At 39.4% G+C, this 14227-nt stretch overlaps 1 protein-coding gene across 10 annotated transcripts in view; it reads left to right on the forward strand.

The window, feature by feature from the left end:
• The window catches only part of LOC109465397 (1-phosphatidylinositol 3-phosphate 5-kinase-like), a 31945-nt gene that overhangs the window by 10524 nt on the left and 7194 nt on the right, over positions 1–14227 (forward strand). For 6 of the 10 annotated variants that reach the window (XM_019762615.1, XM_019762612.1, XM_019762613.1 and 3 more), the window contains 24 exons: positions 411–458; positions 1281–1349; positions 2414–2534; positions 3029–3209; positions 3618–3692; positions 3826–3930; positions 4417–4563; positions 4967–5090; positions 5309–5403; positions 5700–6602; positions 7498–7563; positions 7986–8086; positions 8580–8823; positions 9284–9462; positions 9702–9815; positions 10087–10204; positions 10589–10688; positions 11110–11279; positions 11986–12067; positions 12701–12748; positions 13212–13352; positions 13476–13512; positions 13789–13847; positions 14009–14087. In XM_019762615.1, coding sequence (XP_019618174.1) covers positions 411–458; positions 1281–1349; positions 2414–2534; positions 3029–3209; positions 3618–3692; positions 3826–3930; positions 4417–4563; positions 4967–5090; positions 5309–5403; positions 5700–6602; positions 7498–7563; positions 7986–8086; positions 8580–8823; positions 9284–9462; positions 9702–9815; positions 10087–10204; positions 10589–10688; positions 11110–11279; positions 11986–12067; positions 12701–12748; positions 13212–13352; positions 13476–13512; positions 13789–13847; positions 14009–14087 — 3406 coding nt within the window. The remainder of the gene's footprint in view (positions 1–410; positions 459–1280; positions 1350–2413; positions 2535–3028; positions 3210–3617; positions 3693–3825; positions 3931–4416; positions 4564–4966; positions 5091–5308; positions 5404–5699; positions 6603–7497; positions 7564–7985; positions 8087–8579; positions 8824–9283; positions 9463–9701; positions 9816–10086; positions 10205–10588; positions 10689–11109; positions 11280–11985; positions 12068–12700; positions 12749–13211; positions 13353–13475; positions 13513–13788; positions 13848–14008; positions 14088–14227) is intronic. The other 4 variants (XM_019762614.1, XM_019762617.1, XM_019762616.1 and 1 more) reach the window with 4 other exon arrangements.

Genomic DNA, 14227 nt, shown 5'->3' on the forward strand with positions numbered 1-14227 from the left:
CTCTTGAAATTTATTGAATTTTATAATGTTGAAAGTGATTAATTATAAGATTTGTTAGATTTTATAATGATTTTTTGTCATTTTTCACACTCTTTCTGAAATACAATTTGACAACACTAATTGTTTGTTGATGCTTATAACCATTAATTTCCTCATTGTGTTAACTGACTCCTGTATGAATACTAGTATAATGATGTGGATTTTTTAATTGCATAGGCAATGCTCCTGACTATTGTATGTATCGAGACTGATCTAATTCTATTTAAATGATGTCCAATATTGTCAATATAGTCATACAATACAGAATTTGATGCATGAAGCATGACTACATGCATGACTACTAATGACATCCTCTGCAATTCAACCAAATCAAGAATCTTGAATGTTGTTTTTCATGTTGCTAATCAAAGACAAGGACTTGTACATATCAGTCTTCCCAACCCTATCTGGAAAGTACGGTAGGTTTGCCTAGTTTGTCAACAACTATAGACAAGTTTGAGCTTTCACACTATAATCACAGACTGCAAAAGTGCTGGTGTCACATATAAGTCAATATTTGAAGGAGTACATTTGAACACATTTCAATGTATCTTAGAACATGTTTGAATGTTGACAAATGTGACACAGTTTTGTGGTCTGTGAAAGTTTGAACATGTCTATTGGCTAATACTGGTCTATTTGATTAACTCTCTGGAAAAATATCCATGTCTTAACCATGATTGAAGATGTGACATCTCTACAAATCCTGGTTGCATTTTCTTTCTTTCTTTCTTTCTTTCTTTTTTTTACAATCCCTCCTACAAGTTCCCAAACAATAGTGACAACAGAATTACACTGTATGTGCATTGCATAGGAAAAAAAAGAGATCAACTTTTTTTCTTTACTGATGATTGGATATTAAAGACAGGATGTAGAGATGTCACATTTCTTATATTTCACTAAAATTAAATGTAATTACACTTACAATGTGTGAGCACATACTAAAACCACTAATGTTTCATCATATTAAGTCCTATGGGTTCATGGTAAGGCCACTTGACTCCTTGAAGTGCATAAGTAGACTTACCAGTAAGTCTTGTTTATTTAAATTGAATCATGTGGACAAAAGTAATTACATGTATCACAGCTGAAATGGTTGTATTTTCTGTGAACAGCTACAAGTCTAATAGTTTAAAGACTTGTCACCATGTGTTTGTGACATATACATTTTGTACTGTTTATATCTTAAACTGTAACCTCCAGACTGTTATCTTAACCTGTTTAGTTTATTAACTCCGCAGTGAGTGTGAACTCCCAGGACTCAAACCTGGACTCATCACAGTCAAGTCTTGGGGACGACCTACTCAAAGGTTGGTTACTTTACTTTTCTTAAATAATATTCACCAAAGCACAAGTCAGTATAACTAAAGAACAGTAAATATTCACCAACAGTAAGACAGATAAAATATTGATATTCTTTCTACTTAATATGTTGACTTTTATTCAATCTGACATTTGTCTAAAGGGCAATAAAGGAAACATGAAATGATATCTTGTAGACAATAATCATTTTGAAACTGTTTGTGGAACTGGTAACAAATTGATGGTTCTTTTGTTTCCCTTTTCTTGTGATTCATGTGTTCAGATTCTCCCCAACCCATTATTGTGATTCTTCCAAAGGCAGTTATAAAACTTCCAAAAGGTAACACATACCTGGTGAAAATGTGCCCTAGATTAGCAGTGCTGTCCTGTGTTAACACTTCTGTCACAATGAAATAGCTAAACTCTTCTTCATGGCAATGTCAAAAGTGTCCTTTTGATATTATACTGCTATAAATACTGTAACTGGCTTGGCTTCGTTGGCAAAGATTCCAAGGGTCTTTTCCACTTCTGATGCAGGGTTGCTGGTGGCTGACAAGGCTGATATGTAACTAACAACTGTCAAAGTGTACATTTGCAGCAACATTATAAAGATTGTTGTATTATATAATATAAAATGGTTTTCAATACACAAAGAACTCAACATATATGTTGTGTTTTCATTTATTTCTGATAGAAATCATTGTTTGCTTAATTAACTTCCTCCTTGCTATTTTGTTAAGAGTATTCAATCAAGTATTGGAAAAACTGCAGACATGGGAAATATGCTAACCACATTTTTCATGTCAGTCTAAGAAAACAGAAAAATTACCAATATATTTTCAGGAATGATTCTAACTAAGAATCCGAAATTCTTAGCAGTTTGCCATATAGAAAAACTCAGAGAAAGATACATGTATCTTTGGTTGTCTGTGATACCAGGCTTCTTTCAGTACTACAACAATGTATATGTCACATATACATACATGTACTACAGTACTACTACTACACGAACCTAAAGAAAATGTAAATGGCATTTGTAGTTTTTGACATGTACATGTATGTTGTGTTCCAGATGCCTTGTTCCTGGGTAAGGAGACCCCCTCCCCTTATGAAGTGGAGGCTCCCCGTGGCTGGCAGATGTGTGACTCACTCCGCGAGGAGAATGGGGAGAGACTGGCCATGAAACGACTCTGGTCAGCATACTGTTTTATTAGTTAAAATCAATGATATGCAGAGCATATTCTCTCCCATGATGTAGCATCCATTTTCCAGTTTTTCCAGTGGTTAGCGACCCTTCCTCTGGACCAAAAGGTTAGGGGTTTGAATCCCGACATCTGTTGTAGCCAAACGTGCAAGCTACTGTAAATTTCCGTATCTGTATCAGTATAGCCGGTATAACCGCCCTTCGGCGTAACACACCAGCTTTGCAGGCACTCGGCACGGTAGCAGCTCGCTATATCACACCGAATGACTTGTTACTCTCAATTTTTACACATTTAATTGCAGGAGTTGTTTAAAGCTTTCTAGTGATAATGCCCCAACTGTGCTTGGTGGCAACGAGTTCCAGTCTACAATAGTTCTTGGGAAATAAGAATTTTGAACAGCTCAATTCTTGGTTGATAACTCTGATATTTGAAGGCATGACAGTTTTGCTACAAGGTAAGAATTTCGCCTGTGTTTTGTACAGTTCTGCCCATGACCAGCACACTGTGGCGTTTATAAAGCAGCTGCTCCACGAGGAGTACCTGTCCCTGTGGTGGAGTGACATCATCATGCCTCTGGTGCGACAGATCAGTGAGACGGTCCGCCCTGACGTCAGGCACGAGAACGACAACATGGACATCAGGCAATACGTCAAGTTCAAGAAGGTCACATCATTCATAGTTCATTATTATGTTTACCGAAGGAAAACATAGTCTTTGCTCAGTTTCTTCTTCTTCAATTCCAAACACTGACCTGGTCAATGACCGGAACCAGACCGTCTGTCACCATGGTAACTGGTGTTGGGTTGCATAATGTTGCCATTTTATAGTAGGAGGAATTTAGACTCCTGTCACCATATACTTACTAGTCTAGTATGTGAATGTGAGTGAGAATCAACAGAGCAGACCATATACAAAGGTAAACATTATGCATTTGCTGAATGGCGTGTTGAAAGTGTTGAATGTCTAAATCCTCATTGGATGCATCTTACAAAGAATATTTGATATTCTTCATTTGATAAAATTTACAGTGCCGATAATCATTCTAAAGAGTTGTGTTATTTCTGACTACAGATCCCTGGTGGCCATCGGTCAGATTGCTGCTTTGTCAATGGAGTTGTGTGTACTAAAAACATTGCACACAAGAAGGTAAGAGCATTTCTTTTACTATTTACTATAATGACAGATTTACATTTAGCAGAATTTTTGAATTGGTATGTTTGTGCAAAATGTCATGACTAGAAAAAAAATTGTATTTCTTTATTTCCTATTGCTCTGTTAGATGTCCCACCACATCCTGAACCCCCGTATCCTGATGGTGAAGGGATGGATCGATCACCAGCGCTCAGAGAACAGACTCGCCTCCATAGATCCTATAGTCTTACAGGTAAGAACTTAACCATCAACATGATAAGGTAGCTGTTTGGGTAGGTATTAGTAATCTAACTGCCACCTAGATCCACAGTGTACTTTAAATCACTTTATGTTCGCAGTAGCAAAAGTTAGCAGTCTGAGGAAAGTGGACATGTTCACAGAACTACATGTATATGTTCACGGTATCAACATGCTAAGGTAGTCATTTGGGTAGGTATTAGTAATCTAACTGCCATCTAGATCCACAGTACTGTAAATCACTTTATGTTTGCAGTAGCAAAAGTTTGCAGTCTGAGGAAAATGGACATGTTCACAGAACTATACATTCATGGTGGCATCAGGTGCAGCAAAAAGAAAGTCGGCAGATTATGTTCATGGTAATGATAAGTTCACAGTATAAAAGAAGTGACTGCATAAACCGTGAATATAAAAGTACCGCAGAAAAATGATTATCGGGATTTACAGTACACGCTCACCCAAGTGTTTCTTTGTTTTGTAGGAGAGAGAGTACCTGAAGAACTGTGTTGCTCGTATCACGTCCCTGAACCCCCGGCCTGACATACTGCTGGTGGAGAAAACCGTGTCTCGTATCGCTCAGGACCTACTCCTGGAGGCTGGCATCACTCTGGTACTCAATGTCAAACCTGTAAGTCTCTTCTTCTTCTCTTTTTTTCTTCTTTCATTTTTAAGGCAGCTGCCTTCAACTAGCTGAAGATTCTGCTGCCTTTTTGTGGCTAACACGAGATGGGGTTTGCCAGGCCTCCATCCAGGAAGGTAGTGTTAAGTGCCTTTCCCAGGGGCACAAGAATGGTGACATGATATGGTCGAACCCGGGTCCTCTTGGTTCCAAGCCGAACACTCTGTTGTTACACCACACGACTCCCCCTGATTTATACTAATAAAAAACAACCAAACAACCAGTTTGTTTAAGAAACAAACAGTTAAAAATATACATGACACCGATTGAAGACAAGACGTTTCAGGACTTGAAGAAAAGTGTGAGTCGTTTGTATGTTTGTTGTTGACTTGTTTGTTTGTTTGTTTTGTAGGAGGTAATGGACAGGATTGCTCGATGTACCCAGGCTGACTTGATCCCATCCATTGACCAGGTGGCCAAGCCCACACTTGGCTTCTGTCACAGGTTCTACCTACAAAACCACCTCATGCACTCAGGTAAAGGTTCAGATCTACTTAGAACTTAGAGCGAGAACTTTTGAATTTAATACCCAATGTAGGAGGGCTGTGTGACAGTCTTACCTCATGGTACATCCTTAAAAAGATAGAACTGAACTCCACGAATGTGACTGTTCCTTTTCCTTGATAAAGGTATGATAACATGGAAAATTTCTACTAACTACAATAAGCTTGATATTTCCCTCCATATTTTTCAGGTGACAACAAGACACTGATGTTCTTTGAAGGATGTGCCTCACACCTGGGCTGTACTGTTGTGCTGAGGGGAGGGTCTGATATTGAACTCACTAAGGTCAGTCTTTACCCACACTGTTCTAACAAGAGCCTTGTTTTAAGGTATATCTTGTCCATGATGCCAACATTAATATTGTTCTTACAAATACTGTAAAGATTTGCCAAACACTGAACTTTGGACAAGCTCCATACATTATTGTGTTGCTACCTATGCTACCACCACATTTGTACCAGTGTGGCAACGTGTGTGTATCCCTAGCATCTTGTATATGAGATGTAATCATAAGACTTTCCTGAATATGTTTAGTCACTGGCATTTACTGATACCCCACTTCCTTGCCTTTTCCCCTCTAGGTGAAGCAGATAATGCAGTTCATGGTGTACATGTGTTACCATTCTCGCCTGGAGATCTCTTTCCTGATGGACGAGTTTGCCATGCCCCCTGCCCAGCCAGACGTAAAAGGCAGCCCTCCCCACTCAGCAATCACCGAGCGCAGCAAACACAGGGACAAACATGCTGCAAAGGGGCAGGATAAGGAAGAAAAATCCTCCGAGAAAGAGAAGCACGCAAAGATGCCTTTGAAAGAAGTTGTAGTAGGAAGCCCGGAGGAGGAATCGCCCATGGAGACAAACATCCAAGCCGATTTCGCACATCCGCTGCAGCGGAACTGGCGCTCGGCGAGCTATGTCGAAATCGGAGACACAGAGACGCAGCTTTCCTCCCTTATTTCTCAGTTCGAGGCCGAGGCGTCAAAGCGCAAACTGTGTACGTCACCGTTCCTACGACACGACATGCCGTACCTGTTAACGGATGAAGGCAACCGCTGTGTCCTGAGGAAGTACTTCCCAATCCAGGTCTTCTGGTCGGGCCGGTTTGAACTCACTCCAGAGCGTGAGAAACAACTCGAGCGGGAACGCTCGAAACTCTACGAACTTGAACCCATGCGAGGGAAAGAGAACTCTCTCCATTTCAACAGTAGATATTCAACGTCAGGCGTCAACATCGTTCCACCCCACGCCTTCCTAAGTGGACCGCTCAAAGACCCGATCACCAACCAACAGACAGCGTCACTTCTCGCTGAGTTCCGTGCACTTGGCGGCAGGCTGCAAGAAAACAAGAAGCAAGGAAAGAGGAAGAATGGTTTAAAGAATGGCAAGAGGAAAGAAGCAAGGAGCTATGAACAAAGCCTTGATGTGGTCAGCTTGGCCAGTAACACCAGCACTGGATCAGCTGTGGTGTGGGAGCAGAAACGTTTGGTTCGTAATTTTCTTCTTATTGGTGTATGAATGATTCCAAAGGTGAATTGTCTTTTTCCGTGTTGAGTCAACATTACTAGGTGCCTGCTAGATACATGCTGTGTTTACTTAGGAACTTAAAGACTTGATATGTATCAATGTGTAATGTTTGTTGTACCTAATGGTATAGTGCAACATGTATTGGTAACTTAAGATAACATGAGTTTAATGTGACACTAAACAAAGCTAGTACCAGTAAAATGTGGAGCTTCAATGACTACATTTCACATCATGATACAACAGTCAAAACTGCTCAAGAAGACCACCCAGGGGAACGAGACTATTTGGTCCATGTATATGTGAACAGGTGGTCACTTTAGACACGATACTGGATGCTTGTGTCAATGGGAAAAATTATATAAGGGACCACCAAAAAGTGATCACATTGGCCAGGGCTGGTAGTCCTTATCATCATCATAGCTTATGTAGAGGAGGTCACTTGTACAGGTTTTACAGTACTAGAATTGGGAACCTTTACATATATGTATACACATGTATTAGGCAAAGAACATAAAGAAAACTGTAATACTATAATTATATATGAGCCATAATTATGTTTACCGAAGGAAAACATAATTGTTCTTGCTCTGTTTCCTCTTCTACTTCTCCAAACAAAGGTCAATGACCTGAACCAGATGTCTGTCACCATGGTAACTGGTGCTGGGTTACGTCATGTTGCGATTTAATATAAGGAGGGATTTAGACTGCTGTCACCAAATATATGAATGTGCTTGAGTAAGAATTAACAGAGCAGTCCACATGCGAAGATAAACATTATGCATTTGCTTTGCAAATGTTACCTTTCTAGTTGTATATGAGCCATATCTGTGTGGGTACAAATGTATGTTTGTTCCAGGAGTCCTGGGTTGTCCTGGGGGATCACCAGGCCCTGTCAGACATGACTTTACCCAATCAGACTGAGGTGAACATACTACAAAATGTAACATGTAGCAGCATGGGAAGTTTTGCCTTGCATGTTCACAGCTAACTTGCCAGGCTAACTGCAACTGTACAGAGTTCACATTGATGCACTGACATTTTGTAGATGGGAGAGTTACTAGTAGTCAACACTTTATTTAGAGTGGTGAGGAGCATGGTTCTTGGGGTTCCTGCCTAACTCTGTGGTCGTACTGCCAAGAAAACATCCACAATCTTGTTTAGTTTTGGTGTAGAGCATGATTAGAAAGTGTGGAATCTGAATGATGGTGTCTTCATTGCATGGTGGGTCTACTGAACTCACTGCTTGGGGTTTTAGCCACTCTAGTTACAGTAGATTCAGTTATTCCTTACATTTATATGCAGATACTAGTAGCTGACCTGCCATGGTTATTCCTATGTCTCTAGGTGGACTGTATGGACCCCAGGAATCACCAGCACATTTCAGTTCTCTTCAGTAGCTTCTCTTCAGCATCAGCCAATGCTCCCAACCCCTGTGTCAGCCCATGGTGAGTTTATTACATTTTACCTTATTCATGTGTCTGTCTGTGAGTGTGTCTATGAATAGTATAACTTGAAAAGTTGTGGATGGATATTTATGATCTTTGGTGTGTTGGTAGTCTGTGTCAAAAGCTGTAGAAAGAAATATTGTTATGGAGGACATTATGTTTTTGCTTGCCATGGATATTTTAGTTGCACTTAACAAATAAACTTGTAGCAGTAAATAGGATAGAGAGTTTGTCATAACTTCATTTAAGGTACATGTATGTACATTTGTACATGGCTGTACATTTAGAAATTCATTTTTGTGGCATGCACTATATGATAGCGCTATTTTCCTTAGTCATAAGATGTCAACATTTTGCTATCAGTTGAGTTGAATACAGATTGATTTTTTGATTGATTGATACTTTAGTAAGATCAGTTGTGCTTCAACATTCGCATACATGTAATTGGACATACTCCATATACATTTACACAATTTCCTTCATCACGCTGAAGGGTTGTGACCATGGACTTCTACGGGAAGAACGACATCACCCTTGGTGCGTTCCTGGAGCGGTACTGTTTCCGCTCAGTGTACCAGTGTCCCAGCGAGACGTGTGACACCCCCATGGTGGAACATGTGCGCAGGTTTGTCCACGGACAGGCCAGTATTGAGATCACCATGCAGACACTGGCCAGTCCCATCCCTGGTCAGCACAATAACATACTGCTCTGGAGCATCTGTGCCATATGTAAACAGGTAAGCCACTTTGTGCTGTGTACGTGTAATGCAAATATGTGTGTACAGTGGTTGTATTTTTCTGTTTGATGTAGAGTCTATTTTGGAAAGGGATGACTTTTCAGAGCAGTAGTGCCAACCAGAAATTGACATTTCCTACAAAATTGAACAAATTTTGAATTCTGAAGAGTGCATTGGATTATTGTACAGTATTTATAGAATTAACAGAAAGGGTAGGATAGGGAAGGTCACATAACCAAAAGCTATTGATTTTGACAGCCATTACTTTTCATTTTTCTATCTGTGGTTATTTTTTCACTGTTGCAGTATTAGTTTCATGCTCCATGTATCCTACAAGCTTTTGTATTGACATGTGCAATATTGCTAATCTTACCAGCCTGTCATCTATCAGTAGCCTGTCATTTGAGAGAGTAGGGTAAAAAAAACATTGAACTTGTACCATATCCCTTGTATATCCCAGGTGACGCCCATCGTGCCCATGTCGGTGGAGTCCTGGTCCATGTCATTTGCCAAGTACCTGGAGCTGCGTTTCCAGGGTAGCCGGTACACGCGCCGCGCCGCCATGCAGAACTGCGCACACTCCCACCACCTGGACCACATCCAGTGTTTTGCCTACAGACACTCTGTGGCTTCCTTACAGTGAGTCATGGACAAGGTTTCTATTGCCTTTTCAGAGCTCAACATGGTCAATTCTAATCATAAGTATGAATGGGTTTAGAGAATGTTTAAGAGATGCTCTTCACTGAAAGGCCTAAATTTTGACTAAGATTGGGGATGTACATAAATGTAAAAACCAGCAAAATAACACCTAATAGTATGGTATACTCTCAGTGATGCAGAATGTTCCCAATGTGATGAAATCTTTTTGGACCCCCCAGGTACCATCTAGTAACCCTGTATGAGATCGCCCTGCCCCCAATGCTGGTGGCTATCCAGGAGAAGGGACACGACCCCGACACATTCTTTGACCAGATCAAAGATCTTGCTGAAAAGTGAGCTACAGCCTTTAATTCTTATATCTTCTATTCCTTCATAATTTATTTGCTTAAAGCAGAAAGTATGTTGCATATTGTGCTATAATTTCAGACGAACGAAAAGACCTTGCTTACAAAAGTGAGCTTACAATTTTTTTTTAATTTTCTTGAGTGGTGTTGCAGTATGTCACATACTGTGTTCTGCCATGATTTCAAGACTGTGAAGTGTCCAACTGAAAATAACAGATGATTAATTTGCTGTGTACAATGTATTTTCTCTCTGTCTCAGAGGTCAGAAGCTGTATACAGCCATCAAGGACAGCATAGATCGCATCATGGCTCTCAAAGTCGACTCCTTTTCACATGAACGAGAGGAACAGATCGGCTCTCTCCAGGCACAGGAGGAGGTACATGTATAGAATTAGACTGTGTACTCTCAGTGCTAAGTTAGATGAAGCACAGTTAGAGGTGCCCATGTTTTCAACAGCAACCATATATGTGCATTAAAGCTCTATGTACCAATTGGTAGTGGGCAAAAATTATATCTAGTGCACGTACACGTGTACCTGATTTTGTTGTTACTATATCTTACATAAACTGTGATCAAAGCATGTAAGTTGAATTTAAGTAGGACGATTAAAGTGAAGAAAAGATGATCAACTTTTAAAAAGTTTTAGGGATGTCATTGCTACTGTCTTTTGAATAAAGAAAGCACTAGAATAACAATAACAAGCACCATCATTTTCTGTCGCTGTTTATAAAATTATGTTATTTGTTCCCTGCCTCCCCAGATGGAGTTCAGCCATTTCCAGCGCTGTTTGGAGCAGCTGAACAGTCGAGTTGTGTCAGTCTTTCAGGAGGATGAGAACGGAGATGTCTCCACTTCCTTTGGTAAAAAAAACATCTTCTGTTTTGTATAAGTTGACACTATAATCTCTTACATGTATTCTGAAAAAACCTAGTTCTTGGGCAATCTAAAGTAGAAATCAAGCTACTGTTACAACATAAAACATTAGACTTAAGATTGAATCATTCTGCATATATTTTCTCTTTGAAATTGTTTTCCTGGATTTCCAAATTTTTTTAAACATTCGAATTTGAGGTTTCTCAAAAATGCACGAGATACGTACTGACATCAAATGAATGTGGATGGCATGATTTGACAAGTTAAACATAAGACTCTTGCCACGCAGTACTGTAAAGTTTTGTTATTTAATCTTATTCCTGCTGCTAACCCTGTAACCAATCGAGAATTGGTATCCAAGCAGGACCTTTAGTGTACTAAAGGTTAAGAGCATGAATTCTGCTCCAGATGGCCCCCTGTTGATGTGGGATGTGGTGGATGCCATAGTGAACCTGAAGCGTATGCTGAGTGAAGCCTCCTCCACTTGGAACGCCAGGCTGCAGGACTTTGTTCACCAGGACAGGAACAAGAAGTCCAAAAGCCCCATCCTCAGGAGCAAAGAGCTGGCTGTCGACTTTGTAAGTTTTACAACTTTTGATAACTTTGATGTACACATTGTCATCTGTTGTAATTGAAATTTTCTCATCTAGATTGTCATTTTGAATCACTTTCAAATATATTAGCGTCTCTATTTCGCTTTTCCGACTACTCGTTATAAGTTGAGAATAAGTTGCACCAGGTCCACTGTATTTTTAGCAATGATGTTGATCTTTTACTCCCGAACTGTCATAAATAGTGAAAATCTTACATAAGGCCACACCAATTTAATTTGTTGGTTCTCGGATTCGCCTCTTCATTTTTTTCTGATTTGCAAAAAAAAAAAAAAAAGATTCTGGTTCTGAATCAACTCAAAAATGCTCATATTTTGCCGCCAACAGTTGAGGAAATTCCTTTTCTTCCTAGTTGTTACAGTTTTTTTCCATCTATCAATGCAGTGGTTTGATTAAAAGTTCAAAATTTATACTTTAAATTTTAACCCAGTCTTTTTTGTTGACTTCATGGCTGCATATTGTAGCATTTGGGGCTATGATAGGATGCCTAGACCTGTTTTTATTTTTATTTTTTTTCGCCCTGTCGCTTCATATTTTTTCTGAAAAAATCCGAGAACCAACAAATTAAATTGGTGTGGCCTAATATTGCTTTAAAATGTCAGTTATACCAGCCATAGTTTTTTCAGTTATAATGACTGGTTCTGTAAAGAATTGTGTTTATTTTACTTTGCAGGCCAACCATAGCAACACCTCGTCTCCAAAAACACCAGGACAAACCCCCAGAGGGAGTCAGGAAGACCTTCTGTCTGCTACTGGTCAGGGATTCCATCTTATTGTTGATCTTATCGATGATTTTCCTTACCAGTTAATATGATTTTGTTTGATTTATGCTTGTGAGATAAGTTCCATTGATATGCAAATTCCTTTCGATGTTTGGTTGGATTCTTTATGTTACCTTAAGATTAATTGCCCACTTGTATATAGTGATTATTTTCTTCTTATTTATTATTGTATTTTATCCTCAGTTACTTTGTTTGTATTTTACTATGTTGGGGTTTACCCCCCAGGTATCATTGAAAAATGCCGACAAGGCGATTTGTATCACCTGGATAAATAAATGAAATGAAATGAAAATGAAATGAAAAATGTCCATCAGTTTTTACTCAGTCCAAACGTTATAAGTATTCGAGCTTAAGAAGTGAAACATTTTTCCTGCAGAGATTTAGCTCTATTTCTGATCTATATATACATGTAATTATAAATTCCTTTATCATGTTTTGTTTGGCATCGTAATGATTTTACTCAGTAGCAACTAGCAAAGTTTGCTTGGCCATCTTTTTGAACCTACATACATGTATGCATTGCCAACAGTTGCTGCTAGGGGGCGCTTTTGTTGCCGGCCATATTTGCTTCACATTTATTTGTTTTGCTGCTCCATTGAAATATAGATGAAGATGCGCTGGTGATAGCAGAAAATTACTACAAGGCTGAGGAAGGTGAGAAGCTTTAATCTAAAAGCAGTTTTTACTTGTCATTCAGCAAAAAAGACTAATGTATTGATTGATTGAAGGCATTTGGTATATGCACTGAAACATCTGTGAATAGTTTCATCAGGTTGGTCACTGAATTAAGACAACCAAGTACTTTGCAATGTGAACTAGTCAAAATTGCCCTGAGGAAGGTGACAGATGGTCACCCAAAATGTCGACTGAATAAAACATTTGGCAGTGTAAAAAGAGGTTATTAAATTTCATACACTGATGAAACAGATTTGAATGGTGGAGTTACCCAAATTTTTCTTGTGTTGGAAAATACATTACAGTAACTGTTCAAACCAGTTTCAGAATGTCGTCTACCAACACAGACAAACTTTCAAGCTACTTGTGTCACATTACCTCAGAGTCTACAGTATGTATGGTCATCTCACCATGTCTCTGTTTTTTGTTTTTCATTCACCAGATGAGTCGGACATGTCCACATCAGCTGTGGTCAACTCCTCCCAGTCAGAAGATAACAGTGATGCCAGTGCCCTACAGGGTGCCGACCCTGGCAGCTTTGTAGTTTGCAGCATTCCAGAGGACACAGTCAGCCAGTTTGAAGGTGCAATATGGGACCTTTGTACCTAGTAGTTTATTGAATTGAATGATGTTTCAGTCTTGTGAAGGTTTCAACAAAAATTATATTGATCAGTATATGATACAACTGTACGATATCTTTTTTTAGCAGATGCATCTGAGGAGGTAGATGCTGTACAAGACAGGTGAGATTAATTTTGTTTGGTTGTTTGTTAGTTTCACGTAACTGCATAAACCACTTGTGTTACACACCAGTTTTGTACAGTAAGTAGAGGTTGCATAAGACCAGACTTGAAGAACCCCTACTCTTTTTGATAAGTGTGGATGGGATCATCAAAATCCTTGAGGGGTGGCTCACCTCAGAGAGCTACACCAGCCATAAGAAAATCCATTCATGTAAACTGAAAGCAACTTCTTCCTTTTCAACTATGCTCTGTTTCTAATTCCTCTGTTCCGTGTAGGAAAAACAGGGAGCAGGAGTCAAGGTCCAACTCGTGGAAAAGGAAACAATCAACTCAAGGTAACATATTCAGGAAATTTGTCATTCGTCATTGAAAAATGCATTTAAACGGAATGAAACTTACATGTATTAATCCACATCTGAATTGTATTTAACTATGGCATTTGTTAAGTATTTAGAAAGTCAAAAGTGCAGGGTGAAAATTTGATTCCTTTGAACAGATTCGGAGAAGAGAACTGTGAAGACACTCATCGCACAACTCCTGCCAGGCTACAGTCTACAGCCTCTCCCCATGGCGTTGTAAGTATCATACCAAAAGTCTCCCATTTCTCATTACCTTGTTACCTCCAAGTATGGGACTTTCGTTTTTGGTGTCAAATTTGAGGTCCAAAAGATGTCCCTGCAGACTGCGATGAAGTGACAGTGGAATATGTGCAGAA

This window comes from Branchiostoma belcheri, unplaced genomic scaffold (assembly GCF_001625305.1).
Source record: "Branchiostoma belcheri isolate BF01 breed outbred unplaced genomic scaffold, Haploidv18h27 scaffold15, whole genome shotgun sequence".
NCBI classification, from domain to species: domain Eukaryota; kingdom Metazoa; phylum Chordata; class Leptocardii; order Amphioxiformes; family Branchiostomatidae; genus Branchiostoma; species Branchiostoma belcheri.